The 17,763-nt window shown below is 41.2% G+C and overlaps 1 protein-coding gene across 3 annotated transcripts in view; it reads right to left on the minus strand.

Moving 5' to 3' along the window:
• Positions 1-17,185, minus strand: part of LOC138948187 (L-fucono-1,5-lactonase-like) — a 57,349-nt gene extending 40,164 nt beyond the window's left edge. For 2 of the 3 annotated variants that reach the window (XM_070319692.1, XM_070319691.1), the window contains exons 1-4: positions 16,833-17,185; positions 4,714-4,853; positions 1,719-1,880; positions 1-63 (exon numbers count right to left, since the gene is read on the minus strand). The exon at positions 1-63 is cut by the window's left edge and continues 14 nt beyond it. In XM_070319692.1, the coding sequence (XP_070175793.1) occupies positions 1-63; positions 1,719-1,880; positions 4,714-4,753 (265 nt within the window). In that variant the 5' untranslated portion in view covers positions 4,754-4,853; positions 16,833-17,185. The remainder of the gene's footprint in view (positions 64-1,718; positions 1,881-4,713; positions 4,854-16,832) is intronic. The other variant, XM_070319690.1, reaches the window with a different exon arrangement.
• Between the last annotated feature and the right edge of the window lie 578 nt (positions 17,186-17,763).

Below are 17,763 nucleotides of genomic sequence, written 5' to 3' on the forward strand. Positions count from 1 at the left end.
CGTCGATACCTGCCACAACGCCCTTGATGACGTCATGCTGCTCTGCTAACTGAGAAACCCAAACTGCAACACGCGGATATTGTATTCATGTGATCAATAATGCGCGTGGTTCAAGTAACGATTAAGAAAAAAAATGTAAAAGTTTAGGCATAAAGACTATGGCACGGGGAAATATGACAATATTTGAATACCAACATCTCTCTGGCTCCCTGAAGTTTTTTTTCCATTTTTTCGATAAATACCTTTGATGACGTCATATCCGGCTTTTTGTAAAAGTTGAGGCGGCACTGTCACGCCGTCATTTTTCAATCAAATTTCAGCGCAAGTGATTTTCCCTCCAGCATCTCCCCACCCACCCCATCCCGCCCCACCTCACCCCCTACCTAGTGCCTAAAATAACGTGTATATATATTTTCTGCGCTTTGTGTCAGCACTGTTTGTGTGTGTGTAAATAGTATTGTTGACACGTTTTTATACAGTAGCCTTATGTGGTTCTTGTGCCTAGGCTGTGTATTGGATTGTCATTGTATGCCTGCATCATTAGTTGTCAGTAATTATTACATGTGCTGATTGTTCTCTTTGCCTGCGCGCGTATAGTATGTTGGTTATGATTGGTCATAGTATGTTTGTTTATGTTTGGTCGTTATCTTTGCCTGTGCGTGTATTGTATGGTTGGTCGTTTTCTTTGCCTGTGCATGTATAGTTTGTTGGTTATGTTTGGTCGGTTTCTTTGCCTGTGCGTGTATAGTATGCTTGGTCGATGTATGTATTGTAAAGCGCTAAGAGTAGACATTTTTCTAGAATAGCGCTATAAAAGTTTGCATTATTATTATTATTATTATTATTATTATTATTATCAAATTGATTGAAATTTTGGCAAAGCAATCTTCGACGAAGGCCGGACTTCGGTGTTGCATTTAAGCTTGGTGGCTTAAAATTAATGAATGAGTTTAGTCATTAAAATCGGAAACTTGTAATTAAAAAAAAAATTTATTAAACGATCCAAAAACAATTTCATGTTATTTTTTGTCATTTTCTAATTCCAAAAACATATACATATGTTATATTTGGATTAAAAACAATCTCTGAAAATTAAAAATATGAAAATTATGATTAAAACTAATTTTCCGAAATCGATTTAAAACCAATTTCATCTTATTCCTTGTCAGTCCCTGATTCCAAAAACATATAGATATAATATGTTTGGATTAAAAACAAACTCACTAAGCTAAAAAGAATAGCCATACAGAAAAGCGTGTTATCCTGCTCAGCGCGACCACTACCGCACTATTCTGCATGGCTTGTCGATTTCACTGCCTTTGCCACGAGCGATGGACTGACGAAATTACGAGTATGTGGTCTTGGTGAAAAAAGCAGTGCGTTCAGTTTCATTCTGTGAGTTCGACAGCTTGACTAAATGTTGTTATTTCGCCTTACGCGACTTGTTATCTGAGTCTGTCGGCGTCCGCCCGTCTGTCTGTCTCTAATTTCTCTCTCTCTCCCTCTCTCTCTACCCCCTCTCTCTCTCTCTCACTCGGATTGACAAATTATTCTCTGTGCCTGTGCGCTAATGGACATGGCTTAGCGACCTTAGTCCTTCATCTTTCATTGTGTCTTCGCAAACCCCTTCTTCACATAGACTTCAACACTTTTTGGCTCAACAAAACTGTGCACTCATTTAGGCTATCCACAGCAATCAAATTCGAAGCTTTACTCACTGGCCTCCTCGGGAGAATTGTTGAGAACTTGTACAAAGACGGCGTGTTTAATAGGAATGTCTTTCGCTGCTTCCTTCAGATCCTCTGGTGTGAAGTTTCTGAATAGGGCTGGCACATCCGGGGTTGGCCATTGGTAAGAGAATTTCTGAAGATCCCAGATATCTGAGGCACAAGGGTTTTAAAGGTTTCAACATGCGCCTGCAACCTTGATTCGGTTTTAAACCGAGATGCTTCGGAAAAAAAATACACACAAGGGAGAGACTGGAAAACTTGTTTTCTTTTAATAACCGAGGCTTTCTCATAGCGGAGTTGACCTTATCCGGAGAATGTTAAGTGACAGAACGATGGAGGTGTGCTGTGTCTGCCTATGCATGCCAGTCCGACTCTTCTGGCTCTTGTGCACGTGCCATATCATGGGCTGCACGCACTGTTAACTACAGCTTGATGACAGAAACCTGCTGCTGCACGCACTGTTAACAAGTTTCAAGTTTTCAAGTTTTATTTTATTCCAATAAAAAAAACCCGTGAGGGTACATGGAAAATTAAAAAACACAGTAAAAACACATTTCATTCAACACCAAATAAAAGGAACTAAAACAAAAAGAAATCAGACTATGTACAGAAAAGGGAGTTGAGGGGTGAGGGAGAGCAAAAACAATACAAGAAACAATTCAACAATAATAATAATAAATAATAATAATAATAATAATAATAATAATAATAATAATAATAATAATAATAATAATAAAACACTACAAGTGCAAAGTGATTACATACATTTCTTTACTATGGGAAATGGGGGGAAGGGAGAGGGGGGGGGGGTGATGGGTGGGTTAACATAAGGACAAAAATACTATTACAAACAACACAAAACAGATAACGGAGTATAAAGCTAAAAGAGAATTAAATTTTACTCGCTTCTCAAACAGTCCATGACAAGTGTCATGAACTTTGCGAGTTTTAGCAATAAACTCTTTTTTGTAGTGGAAAAAAGCTCTCTGAATTTAACTGAATTGGGGCGGGCATAATAATAGCACCGTAACAACTGTTTTCTATAATTGGTAAAAAAAAGGACATACAAAAATATAATGGAACTCGTCCCCAAGGTCACCTGATGAACATTTGTGACAGATTCTGTCTTGTCTGGGAATACCAAGAGTCCTACCTTTTTGTATAGGCAATTTATGATTCAGTGTTCTAAATTTTAAAACAGCGTTTGCTAAATTAACCGGCAGGATGGACAATTACTTTTCAAACTCAAAATTCTCTTTATACATTCTATAATTATAATAAAACTCATTGTTATTTATTTCTGAATGCCAGGTTTGGACAAATTGGTCTTGTAGCCTATTTTTCATCAGTGCTTTGAAAGTATTAAAATAACCACCATCCGTTACATTATTGATAGTTTGATTGTGCCAAAAATCACTAAAGCCTAACTCATTTAGAACACCATGGACAGAAAGCAAAAATTTTGACTTGTATACACCAGATTCATACATTTTAAACAAAAAACGATATGTCACACAAGAAAGTTTGTCAGAACCACTAGAAACTACAGCTTGATGACAGAAACCTGCTGCTGCACGCACTGTTAACTACAGCTTGATGACAGAAACCTGCTGCTGCACGCACTGTTAACTACAGCTTGATGACAGAAACCTGCTGCTGCACGCACTGTTAACTACAGCTTGATGACAGAAACCTGCTGCTGCACGCACTGTTAACTACAGCTTGATGACAGAAACCTGCTGCTGCACGCACTGTTAACTACAGCTTGATGACAGAAACCTGCTGCTGCACGCACTGTTAACTACAGCTTGATGACAGAAACCTGCTGCTGCACGCACTGTTAACTACAGCTTGATGACAGAAACCTGCTGCTGCACGCACTGTTAACTACAGCTTGATGACAGAAACCTGCTGCTGCACGCACTGTTAACTACAGCTTTAATGATAGCTAGGAACCTGCTGCTGCAGCTGATACGAAATACAGAAATTGTGTACTATATACGATGCATTCTCCGAGTCTGCCCTCGTCTCTCTTCATACTGTTGTAAGTAATGCGTGTCCAATGTTCTTCTATGGAACAACAGACGAATTCCGAATAACTCTGTCGGGTTTGTAGAGGTTGTGAAAGAGTTAGTTCCCTTGTCGATTTTTACTCGTACAAATAAAGTCACATGTGCTCCTGTCCGCGTGTTTCCGACACACCCCTTGCTAGTGATTGGCCCCTGGCCTTCCAATGTTTGTCCGAGTGAAAATCAAGGGTATTCACTCTTTCACAACCACACAAAGGCGACAGAGTTATTCTCGGAGTTCGTGTGAATTGTGTCTGGTGCCTGTGGTTGAATGCCAGCACAGCTGAGATGTTAATTACCAGCAGATTCTGTGCCAATCTCTGAGCGTACACCGTACAGTAATAGAAAACTGTTCCGTGTGTTGTCCAAGGCTTTTACTGACTAATGCACACCAATACTTGCTGTTTGACTTAGTATCAGCTAATCGCTCGGTCAGACTGTAGGCCTACTGACATCCTCACTCGATGCAGCCACGTTTTTACCTGGCTATATGCTGTAAACAAAATTATTGAGCCAAACAGATAAGACAGAGAGAGACTAGAGAGACACAGAGAGACAGAGACAGAGATCCAGACAAACAGAGAGAGAGAGATAATTTGTGTGTGTGTGTGTGTGTGTGTGTGTGTGTGTGTGTGTGTGCCACACACTCTCTCTCTCTCTCTCTCTCTCTCTCTCTCTCTCTCTCTCTGCCACACACACAAACGCACACGCATTGAAGTGCGTCTACACTCGCGCTCACACACGGATTCTTCCTCCCAGTAAAATTGGTAAAAAAGTCTAAAAACACATCATTAAAACAAATCATTAAGAGAGAGAGAGAGAGAGAGAGAGAGAGAGAGAGAGAGAGAGAGAGAGACGGTGTATAATGAAAATCACATGTATTCGATCTAAAACAGTCTTTGCAGAATACTTACGAAAATGAGCATCCACACAATCAAAGTCAATTTCTGCCATGACGACTGATCCTTTTCCGTGAAAAGCACAGTAACTCCGTGTTGTGGGTGTGTACCTGACAGTAACTCCGTGTTGTGGGTGTGTAGCGGTCAAGGTCTCTCTGCACAACAGTAGAGAAGTCCACCGACCAAAGATATGACGGCTTACTAGTGCCAAAACCTCATAATTGTAATTATCCTCAACCTCATAATTATAATTACCATTTTCACGTGTTTATTACTAATTTTCCCGGGAAAATTACTAACTTTCACCTGTTAATTACTCATTTTTAGTTTTGGCTCACTTCCTGACGAATTGCTAGTGCCAAAATAAAAATTAGTCATTTTCCCGTGAAATTACTAATTATCCCGTGAAAATGAGTAACTAACGAGTGAAAACAGTAACTGACAGCGTTAATTAGTAATTATCACGTGATAATGGGTAACCCCAGGTTTTGGCACAAGTAAGCCGTCATACAAAGAGCCACCTAGTTTTCATAGACTGAGGTGGGTTAGTGGGGGCTACATTCCAAGGTCACACTTTATGCGCACCTCTGCTACCTGTGACTGACTACATGACCCTGGGTGAATTTTCTTTCTTTGATCTGTTAAGAACACTAACGGATAACACCTTTTAAATCGTAAAGGTTTTTGCCATGTGTAATTGCCTGATAGAAAAAGAAGAACAAGAACACTAATGTATAACACCTTTAAATCGTTAAGGTTTTTGCCATGTGTAATTGCCTGATAGAAGAACAAGAACAAGAACACTATGTATAACACCTTTTAAATCGTTAAGGTTTTTGCCATGTGTAATTGCCTGATTGAAAAACAAGAACAAGAACACTAATGTATAACACCTTTAAATCGTTAAGGTTTTTGCCATGTGTAATTGCCTGATAGAAGAACAAGAACAAGAACACTATGTATAACACCTTTTAAATCGTAAAGGTTTTTGCCATGTGTAATTGCCTGATAGAAAAAGAAGAACAAGAACACTAACGGATAACACCTTTTAAATCGTAAAGGTTTTTGCCATGTGTAATTGCCTGATAGAAAAAGAAGAACAAGAACAAGAAGACCAACAACGAGAACAAGAACAAGAATTTAATCCGCCACATAGCATACAAGCTATTGGTACTTGTCCTGGTGTGGAAACACTCATACATTCATACACTCCTAGCATACAAGCTATTGGTATTTGTTCTGGTGTCGAAACACTCATACATCCATACACTCCTAGCATACAAGCCATTGGTATTTGTCCTGGTGTGGAAACACTCATACATCCACACACTCCTAGCATACAAGCTATTGGTATTTGTCCTGGTCTGAAAACACTCATACATCCACACACTCCTAGCATAGAAGCTATTGGTATTTGTCCTGGTGTGGAAACACTCATACATTCTTACATTCCTAGCATACAAGCTATTGGTATTTGTCCTGGTGTGAAAACACTCATACATCCACACACTCCTAGCATACAAGCTATTGGTATTTGTCCTGGTGTAGAAACACTCATACATCCACACACTCCTAGCATACAAGCTATTGGTATTTGTCCTGGTGTGGAAACACTCATACATCCACACACTCCTAGCATACAAGCTATTGGTATTTGTCCTGGTGTGAAAACACTCATACATCCACACACTCCTAGCATACAAGCTATTGGTATTTGTCCTGGTCTGAAACCACTCATACATCCACACACTCCTAGCATACAAGCTATTGGTATTTGTCCTGGTGTGAAAACACTCATACATCCACACACTCCTAGCATACAAGCTATTGGTATTTGTCCTGGTGTGGAAACACTCATACATTCATACACTCATAGCATGCAAACTATTGGTATCACTTTGTCCTGGTGTAGAAACACTCATACATCGACACACTCCTAGCATACAAGCTATTGGTATTTGTCCTGGTGTGGAAACACTCATACATTCATACACTCCTTGCATAGAAGCTATTGGTATTTGTCCTGGTCTGAAACCACTCATACATCCACACACTCCTAGCATACAAGCCATTGGTATTTGTCCTGGTGTGGAAACACTCATACATTCATACACTCCTTGCATACAAGCCATTGGTATTTGTCCTGGTGTAGAAACACTCATACATCCACACACTCCTAGCATACAAGCCATTGGTATTTGTCCTGGTGTGGAAACACTCATACATTCATACACTCCTTGCATACAAGCCATTGGTATTTGTCCTGGTGTGAAACACTCATACATCCACACACTCATAGCATACAAGCTATTGGTATTTGTCCTGGTCTGAAACCACTCATACATCCACACACTCCTAGCATACAAGCTATTGGTATTTGTCCTGGTGTGGAAACACTCATACATCCACACACTCCTAGCATACAAGCTATTGGTATTTGTCCTGGTGTGAAAGCACTCATACATCCACACACTCCTAGCATACAAGCTATTGGTATTTGTCCTGGTGTGGAAACACTCATACATTCTTACATTCCTAGCATACAAGCTATTGGTATTTGTCCTGGTGTGAAACACTCATACATCCATACACTCCTAGCATGCAAACTATTGGTATCACTTTGTCCTGGTGTGAAAACACTCATACATCCACACACTCCTAGCATACAAGCTATTGGTATTTGTCCTGGTGTGGAAACACTCATACATCCACACACTCCTAGCATACAAGCCATTGGTATTTGTCCTGGTGTGGAAACACTCATACATCCACACACTCCTAGCATACAAGCTATTGGTATTTGTCCTGGTGTGAAAACACTCATACATCCACACACTCCTAGCATACAAGCTATTGGTATTTGTCCTGGTGTCGAAACACTCATACATCCACACACTCCTAGCATACAAGCCATTGGTATTTGTCCTGGTGTGAAAACACTCATACATCCACACACTCCTAGCATACAAGCTATTGGTATTTGTCCTGGTGTGGAAACACTCATACATTCATACACTCCTTGCATACAAGCCATTGGTATTTGTCCTGGTGTGAAAACACTCATACATCCACACACTCCTAGCATACAAGCTATTGGTATCACTTTGTCCTGTGTGGAAACACTCATACATCCAAACACTCCTAGCATACAAGCTATTGGTATTTGTCCTGGTGTGGAAGCACTCATACATCCATACACTCCTAGCATACAAGCTATTGGTATTTGTCCTGGTGTGGAAACACTCATACATTCATACACTCCTAGCATACAAGCTATTGGTATTTGTTCTGGTGTCGAAACACTCATACATCCATACACTCCTAGCATACAAGCCATTGGTATCACTTTGTCCTGGTGTGGAAACTCTCATACATCCATACACTCCTAGCATACAAGCTATTGGTATTTGTCCTGGTGTGGAAACTCTCATACATCCATACACTCCTAGCATACAAGCTATTGGTATCACTTTGTCCTGGCGTGGAAACACTCATACATCCATACACTCCTAGCATACAAGCTATTGGTATCACTTTGTCCTGGTGTGGAAACACTCATACATCCACACACTCATAGCATGTAAACTATTGGTATCACTTTGTTCTGGTGTCGAAACACTCATACATCCACACACTCCTAGCATACAAGCTATTGGTATTTGTCCTGGTGTAGAAACACTCATACATCCACACACTCCTAGCATACAAGCTATTGGTATTTGTCCTGGTGTGAAAACACTCATACATCCACACACTCCTAGCATACAAGCTATTGGTATTTGTCCTGGTGTAGAAACACTCATACATCCATACACTCATAGCATGCAAACTATTGGTATCACTTTGTCCTGGTGTGAAAACATTCATACATCCACACACTCCTAGCATACAAGCCATTGGTATTTGTCCTGGTGTGAAAACACTCATACATCCACACACTCCTAGCATACAAGCTATTGGTATTTGTTCTGGTGTCGAAACACTCATACATCCACACACTCCTAGCATACAAGCCATTGGTATTTGTCCTGGTGTGGAAACACTCATACATTCATACACTCCTAGCATACAAGCTATTGGTATTTGTTCTGGTGTCGAAACACTCATACATCCACACACTCCTAGCATACAAGCCATTGGTATTTGTCCTGGTGTGGAAACACTCATACATTCATACACTCCTTACATACAAGCCATTGGTATTTGTCCTGGTGTGAAAACACTCATACATCCACACACTCCTAGCATACAAGCTATTGGTATTTGTCCTGGTGTGGAAACACTCATACATCCACACACTCCTAGCATACAAGCTATTGGTATTTGTCCTGGTGTGGAAACACTCATACATTCATACACTCCTTGCATACAATCATATAATAAAAATTAAAAATATGAAAATTAAAATTTAAAAAAATAAATTTATAATAAAATACATTTTATTTTATGACACAGTTTGATCAATGTTGAACATTAAATTCTAAAGCAACATGTGAAGCGTCGTAACACTATTAGTCACCTGGCTGGCTGTAGTGGGAGGGTTACTTTGCGTGGTCACATTAGATATTATGCTTTTTGGACAGTTCGTTTTATTTGCAGCCACAGTTCGGTAAACGACAAATGGCTAAACCCAACCACCTAAGAATGAGAAGCGTTTTCGTAACATAACCCATATTCTGCAAAAATGCAGCCATGACCCAGGGGGTAGGTTACAAAAAAAACGTCATGTACCGCTTGACTGCATACGGATATAGGCAAATTATACCTTAAACGAAAGCTAAAGAGTGTTGCCATCAGACAGCAAGTAACATTCCTATTTCGTATAGACAGAGTTATTTCAAACAACTTCTGTATAACATGCCGGCGACAAAACAGGAAATGTCTTTTTCTCAATCGATATATATAGCTAACTGAACGCCTGGTTAAAACCGCAATCAGAAACATCTTGAAAATTGTTCATTCTCACAACCAGAATGATTTAACATCAACAATTGTTAATTTACTGAGGAAAACAACAGTCATATACATTATATAATGGATGATTCTGAATCAACTCTGAAAACCGAACCGGGTCGAATAGAAAAAGAGTTTACACATACACATGCTTGAAAAAGGATAATTTGGTTCAATCTGTTAGATTTTTACCCATAACATTAAAGATCACCTCGTTATAAAAGGAAAGTGATCATTGTAAAAGGATTTTGCTATCGCAAAATATTCAACTTTCCGGTTTTACCACATGACGTCAATAATGTTATCAAATTATTACATAGCGTGCATTTGTCAGAAATTATACTAAATGTTGGAAGCGATCTTAAAGTGAAAGTAACGTTTAACAAAGGTATGCGCATTTACTTATTAATTGATATATGACTGAAATAAGGGACATGTAATTTAAACGTACAAAACGACTGTCACGATTTCAGTGACACGTTTGAGATAGAAACTCTTTGTTGGGCGCCTTTCTCAAATTGCAACGTAATGCGCCTGTTGCTGGCAGCCGCATTGCGGAAAGGTTCTGCTAAACCTTCACGAAATTCAGTGGAAACCGTGCGGGCTCATATGGGGTGATTCTTCGCTCACGGTTAAAAACACGTGTTCCGGGCATGCTATACCTGCGTTTGGTAGGCGACCAGTGATTGGTCAGGAAGATCGCTTGGCTTGGGGAAGCGACTGCCGATTGATCAGGGAGATCACATGGTCTTTATTTCTTTTCTACAAGCTGGGCAGACGAGAGGTCTGGGGTATTGCTCTGTCAACTAAGATTTGGAGAATTCCAACGCGTTGAAAGACTGGTTTAGGTCTACCAACGGGCTTCTGATGTTAGTTCCATACACAGAAGGCTCAGGACAGAGGGATTTGGCTACATACTTTCGCTGACGAGCGGGAGCCAAATATTCGGTTACAACTCGCTATTGCCGCGGCCCGTTGTTGCCGCGGCCCGTTATTGCCGCAACCCGCTATTGCCGCAACCCGTTATTGCCGCAACCCGCTATTGCCGCAATCCGCTATTGCCGCGGAACTTTCCCGCAAGAAAGATCCCCTGATTCCGTTTTTGTTAAAAACAATTTTGCGCCAGTTAGATGCCATCAAACAACAGAGTTGGTAACTCTGCCGTGTGCTGACAAAACCGAGTAAGTCCATTTAAAAAAAGAAGATATTTTTCGTTCATCAAAAAAACCCAAATCAATGCGCATCTTTTGTAAACATTTCTACTTTTTAGAGTGCTTAAATAAGCATATATGAACAAGTAAGTCCACAACCAAAAACAACTTTTTAAGTATGCATGGATGTTTTGGCAAAACAAAGTAAGTCTAAGGGGTTCCTAATTTTCGTATTGATAGTTTCACAATTCTTGTCAGAGGACTCATACAACAACAAAAAACACGCTTCAGTAGACTTACTCGGTTTTGTCAACACACGCCAGAACTACTGTGAGGGTTTGTTCCATGCTCAACACGTTAGTGCACTTTCTTTTCAGTTTTTTAAAAAATAAAATTGTCTTCTTGAGAGAGCGTGGTACGTTACGAACGTTTTATTTCTTTTTTTTAGTTTTATTTGTCCCCCACCCCCTTGTTTTTGCCCCCCCCCCCCCCCCGCCTTGTTTCCCCCCCCCCCCCTTTTTTGTGGCTTTTTATATGTGTCAAGCGGTTTGCTTGGGAGAGCTACATTTTACGAGCTGTTGAGGTAATTAGCCGTTACTTTACGCTGGTGACCGGTCATGTAAACTCTGTTTTGTTTCTCCGTGATAGCGTATAACTTGCTCATCATAACGCTAAATTGTAATCTGTATATGGTTTTTGCAGATATGGAGAGGCGGAGAAAATGTCTTGAGTTGTTATTAAAAGTCTATCCATGCAGGTACCACGTGCTCGCTGAAGGGGGAAGTACAGATATATTTAAAGGTGGTAAAAGGGGGATTGTTGGCATCCATGGTCACTGCACCAATTGCCCTTGTTTCAGCTTGATGCCGGTTGTTGCTGGTTGTTGCTGGAGGTGTTGCTGTACGTTTGCTGGACGTTTGCTACCTGGCTGCTACCTGTTTGCTGTTGAAGACGGGCTACACTGTTGCTGTCCTTTGCTGTACGGTTGCTGTTCTACGGCTGTTACTGGTGTTGCTCCAACTTTCACCTGTATGCTCCACTGCGCCACTGCGTTTCATCGAATGGACCCTGGCTACACCGAGAGTTGAGTGCACCCATGCGTAATGCCCCTCACCTTGTCATCTTTCTAACCCTTTATGAAGAACTTTGAGTTGTGACAACGTGGAGTGTTAACGCCTGTACAGGCAGACTTTTTACAGAGCAGCTAAGTGTTTTCTAACTTTACACGGTTCAGCGTGTTCTTATTATTTCATAAACGCTAACTGGCTTTTGTCAGTTATTAATGCTTTACGACTTGGTCGTAAAAACCCTTTTGGCTTCACGAGAAGAGGGAGGTGGAGAGTTAGTGTATTATATTATAAACAGACGTCTAGAACTTCTACTTTTGTTGTTTCTAACTTTTTGTGTGACTGCGAGAGTGGATCGTGGTGTTCTTTCTTTCTTTCTTTCTTTCTTTCTTTATTTATTTGGTGTTTAACGTCGTTTTCAACCATTCAAGGTTATATCGCGACGGGATCGTGGTGTGGTTAGTCAGTTAGCAGTAATTGACCGTTTTAGGTCATTCTTTTGACTTTAAAACTTGACAACGACATTTTGTACACTACCTCTCTAAAAAAAAACGCGACTATGACCGACCGATATGTAGGCTATCTGTAAATATTAGGTCATTGATAGCGACTCGATGACAACGGGTTTTCTTTAAAAGATAACACGCAAACTGTGATGTACAAGCCCATACATGATTTTAGTACGACTTCTTCAGAACATGTCTGTTTTTCACTCCACCAGTTTCAGTTTTAATAAAATATATGTATAGCTGTCATTTTCAAAAAGCCTTATCTGCAATTCACTTCAAGCGGTTTAAGTTTTATGTCCGTTTTATGAACCCAACCCTCTAAACGAGAATAGTAACGCCAAAGAAGGAAAACATACACACAAACCAACGTTTTTCTCACCGATGGTTTGGAATATTGCCCCACGACTTTAGATTTAACTTTGTGGTGTTAAAATATATCAGAAAAATGTGTTTGCTAACGTGACGCCAAAAAGGAACCAACACGGTCCTTTGCCGACTGACTATATCGTCTGTGTGAAGAAAAGCGCTGTTGAAAAGTGTTTTCTTATTTTTAGTAGTAGAAATAGTACTGAGTAGTAGTAGTAGCAGTATTAGTGTCACGTTTCACTATATCACAGAAGGTGATTATGAACGGTTAGTTACTGCTAACTAACTAACCACACCACGATCCACTCTCGCAGTCATACAAATAGATAGAATCAACAAAAGTATAAGTTTCAGACGCCTGTTTATATACTATCTCGCCACCTCCCTCGAGACTTCACTCCAAAAGATGTTTTACGTTCAAAACGTAAAAATAGGTCACTGACAAAAAATGCCAGTTAAAGTTTAGAAAATGATAATAACACGCTGATCCCGTGTATAGATAGGAAAGTTACTGTTCTGCCAAAAGCGCTGGTTAATGCAGGTGTCACACACCCCACGTTGTCACCACTCAAATGAAATCACAAATATAATGAACACCAGGTTACAGCATACAGCAGATGTTCCGGTTACAGCATACAGCAGATGTTCCGGTTACAGCATACAGCAGATGTTCCGGTTACAGCATACAGCAGATAAGTAGGTAGGTAACGTAGGCTGCAACAAAAAGCATCGGTGTACTAAACATGCCACGCTACCCTTCACACTCCACCAGTTAACCATGTCACCCTTCTACTATTTCATAGAGCACAAACGAACTTTTAAAACAACAAATCAGCTATTTTCCTTCCTTCTCTCCGTATCTGCAAAAACCATATACAGATTATTACTTTAGCGTCACAAAGAGCAAATTATGCACTAACCTGGAAAGAACAACAGAGAGTATTTCATTCCACAAACACAGACTCGTCAACAGCGTTAAATAACGATTTATTACCTCAACAGCCTATGTAGGTAGCTCTCCTTTAAGCGAATCCGCTTCCTTTGATATAGCTTCCGTCCGTCGACGAATTTGCCATACCCCTCTTACGCTGAATTACTTTATGCGTTGGAATTTCTCCCCCGCTCAGCCAAGAAACCTGACGCCTCGTCGTCAGAAACATATATGGTGGCGATAGGCGGTGACTCCTCCCTTGTCCAAAGAGCCCTCCTGTAGTAATGCAGAGTAGGCACGATGACATGAAAAATATCACCCCGTGTTGAAATCCTCCAGCTCTTAGACGAACAAGTACCGTCTCCCTATCGTGCCTATGTTAAAAGTGGGGACGTTTCAAGTCTTCCCCAAAACACCTTGAAAACATCACGTGACTCCCCCGTGTCACATATCCAGTTCAGTCACAGCCGATTTTGCCCAGACAGCAAATTCACCCACGTGGAACCCCCGCAAAACGAAATCCCCGTGCTCAGCTATATGCATGCTCGGTCAGCTAAACAATCCCCGTGCTCAGCTATATGCATGCTCGGTCAGCTAAACAATCCCCGTGCTCAGCTATATGCATGCTCGGTCAGCTAAACACAGCCCGTCGCCCCCAAAAGCACAGGCGCTTTCCATCACAATTTGAGAAAGGCACCCCACAGAGTGTTCCTTTCTCAATCCATGTCACTAAATCGTGACAATTAGCAGTAAACGGTATTGGTTGCGTAGTTGAATAATGATGCTGATTCAGACCCCTGTAGGAGTAGTAGTAGTAGTAGTAGTAGTAAACGGCATAATTATACTGCGTTGTTGAAAAATGATACTCATCAGACGCCTGTATAGACACCACCAGCATAAAGATAAGCGTCCGATGTTAGTGAAAAACAAGTGTCAGGGGGAGTGAATGGCAGTGACCTCTAAGCTAAATACTCAGTGACCTCAATTGTTGACTGTGGTGGCCTTGCATGTACAGAAAATGATACAACAGCTTCAGAGCAATCGTACTGTTTTAGTTCAGTTTCAGTCTAGTCTCAGTCTAGTCTCAGTCTAGTTTCAGTCTAGTCTCAGTCTAGTCTCAGTCTAGTCTCAGTCTAGTTTCAGTCTAGTCTCAGTCTAGTCTCACGACGAGTCCAACTGCTGCGAAAGAGACTTCCTGCACTGAATAGTTACACTGAATAGTTACACTGAATAGTTACACTGAATAGTTACACTGAATAGTTACACTGAATAGTTACACATGCTGTGTACTGTGCCCTGAGAGACTTCCTGCACTGAATAGTTACACTGAATAGTTACACTGAATAGTTACACTGAATAGTTACACTGAATAGTTACACTGAATAGTTACACTGAATAGTTACACTGAATAGTTACACTGAATAGTTACACATGCTGTGTACTGTGCCCTGAGAGACTTCCTGCACTGAATAGTTACACATGCTGTGTACTGTGCCAAAAAGAGACTTCCTGCACTGAATAGTTACACATGCTGTGTACTGTGCCCTGAGAGACTTCCTGCACTGAATAGTTACAAATGCTGTGTACTGTGCCAAAAAGAGACTTCCTGCACTGAATAGTTACACATGCTGTGTACTGTGCCAAAAAGAGACTTCCTGCACTGAATAGTTACACATGCTGTGTACTGTGCCAAAAAGAGACTTCCTGCACTGAATAGTTACACATGCTGTGTACTGTGCCAAAAAGAGACTTCCTGCACTGAATAGTTACAAATGCTGTGTACTGTGCCAAAAAGAGACTTCCTGCACTGAATTGTTACAAATGCTGTGTACTGTGCCAAAAAGAGACTTCCTGCACTGAATAGTTACACATGCTGTGTACTGTGCCAAAAAGAGACTTCCTGCACTGAATAGTTACACATGCTGTGTACTGTGCCAAAAAGAGACTTCCTGCACTGAATAGTTACACATGCTGTGTACTGTGCCAAAAAGAGACTTCCTGCACTGAATAGTTACACATGCTGTGTACTGTGCCAAAAAGAGACTTCCTGCACTGAATAGTTACACATGCTGTGTACTGTGCCAAAAAGAGACTTCCTGCACTGAATAGTTACACATGCTGTGTACTGTGCCAAAAAGAGACTTCCTGCACTGAATAGTTACAAATGCTGTGTACTGTGCCCTGAGAGACTTCCTGCACTGAATAGTTACACATGCTGTGTACTGTGCCCTGAGAGACTTCCTGCACTGAATAGTTACACATGCTGTGTACTGTGCCCTGAGAGACTTCCTGCACTGAATAGTTACACATGCTGTGTACTGTGCCCTGAGAGACTTCCTGCACTGAATAGTTACACATGCTGTGTACTGTGCCAAAAAGGTTGAATGAAACTGTGTGTAGGTTATATTCAATCGGCAATAGAATTGGTAGAATGTTGTTGTTGTTGTTGTTGTTGTTGCTGCAGTTGTTGTTGATGTTGTTGCTGCAGTTGCTCAGTGTTGTTGTTGCTACTACTACTGCTGCTGCTGGTGTTGTTGTTGCTGCTGTCACCTGCTTATTTCTTCTTCTTTCCATCGTGAATATAACTATATAATATGCAAACACATGGCTTTTCAATTGTATTATATCCTGTAAAAGGCCATTTTTGTGGGCCATACCGTTCAAGCTGGTGCATCTGCTGGAGATTTGCGGACAGCGATTGACTTATGAACCGGAGCCCAAGTATTTTCCGCTTTGGCTAGAAAACAAAAAGTTGGCCGGCTCACCTACAACCGACAACGCATACGCACGTACGTACGCACGATCGATCGCACATATACACACCACTGATGCAGAAACACTGAAGAGGCGTTGTATGTGCCTGCATGCTCTCTAAATCATACGCACGAACACACACTGACGCACAGACTGAGACACACACGCGCAAACACACGCAGACGCAGACGCATACACACACACACGCAAACACACACAAACTGACCGACCACACACTGACACACACACATCATGTTCACACGTGCGCACACACACACACTGACACGCATGCTTTCAACTCAACAATATGGTACAAACAAAAATTAATAAACACAAGTCCCCCCTTCCCCCTGCAACAGACACGTATTACTATACGGTATAGTATACACACACACAAACCTACCTTCGATTTTGTCCCTCTGTGGTGTCCAGGTGTCACTAACGTGCACAGAGCACTAACTGTGGTTTTGCGTGAGAACCCATTCGTAGGTTGATCCTGCTTTGGCGTTCGTAACCGATTTTTTTCCTTCTGATTAGAGATGTTATGTCTTAATTCAAGATACGTTTTTCACATCCGTTTAGTGTGCTGCTGACTGCTGAGCCGAGTTGTCGGTGGAGGAATGTTGTGCTACAGTCATTCACAGGCGCCACATGTTGTTCGTAATTACAGACACGGGCCTAGTTATGGCTACTCTCTCTGCCTGTGTGTGTGAGAAAGAGAGAAAGTTGAAAAGAGAGATGTGCGTGTGTGAGTATTAGAAAGAGAGAGTCTGTGTGTGTGTGTGCGAGAGAGAGGGGCGTGTGTCACGGTGTGTATATTGGAGAGATGAAAACATTGAGAAAGAGATGGAGTGTGTGTGTGTGTGTGTGTGCGTGCGAGAGAGAGAGGTGCATGTGTGTGTGTGTATGTATGGGCGGGAGAGAGAGAGAAACCGTGCTGAGGAAGAGAGAGCGAGAGAGCGTGGGTGTGTGTACGTGCGTGTGTGTGTGTATGTGGGTGCGTGTGCATTTGATTGCATAGAGAACAGTCGGTAAAAAAAAAAAAACTCAAGTGACCGAACACATCATACCGGCAGTCTAATGCTGTCCCGTCCGTGAAAACACATTGCAGTGATCGATGTCATTTAACATATTGCAATTCATTTGTTTCCAGCAACATGTGGCTGTTTTGTTCCAGAAATCACTAAATATGGGAGAGCATTATTGGACAAAATGGTTTGCAACAGCTTAGCTTGAAATATGGGATGGTGTTTGAGGGTGATAACTGTGGCTTAGCTTGAAATATGGGATGGTGTTTGAGGGTGATAACTGTGGCTTAGCTTGAAATATGGGAT

The sequence above is a fragment of the Littorina saxatilis genome, linkage group LG15, assembly GCF_037325665.1.
Source record: "Littorina saxatilis isolate snail1 linkage group LG15, US_GU_Lsax_2.0, whole genome shotgun sequence".
Taxonomy (NCBI): Eukaryota; Metazoa; Mollusca; class Gastropoda; order Littorinimorpha; family Littorinidae; genus Littorina; species Littorina saxatilis.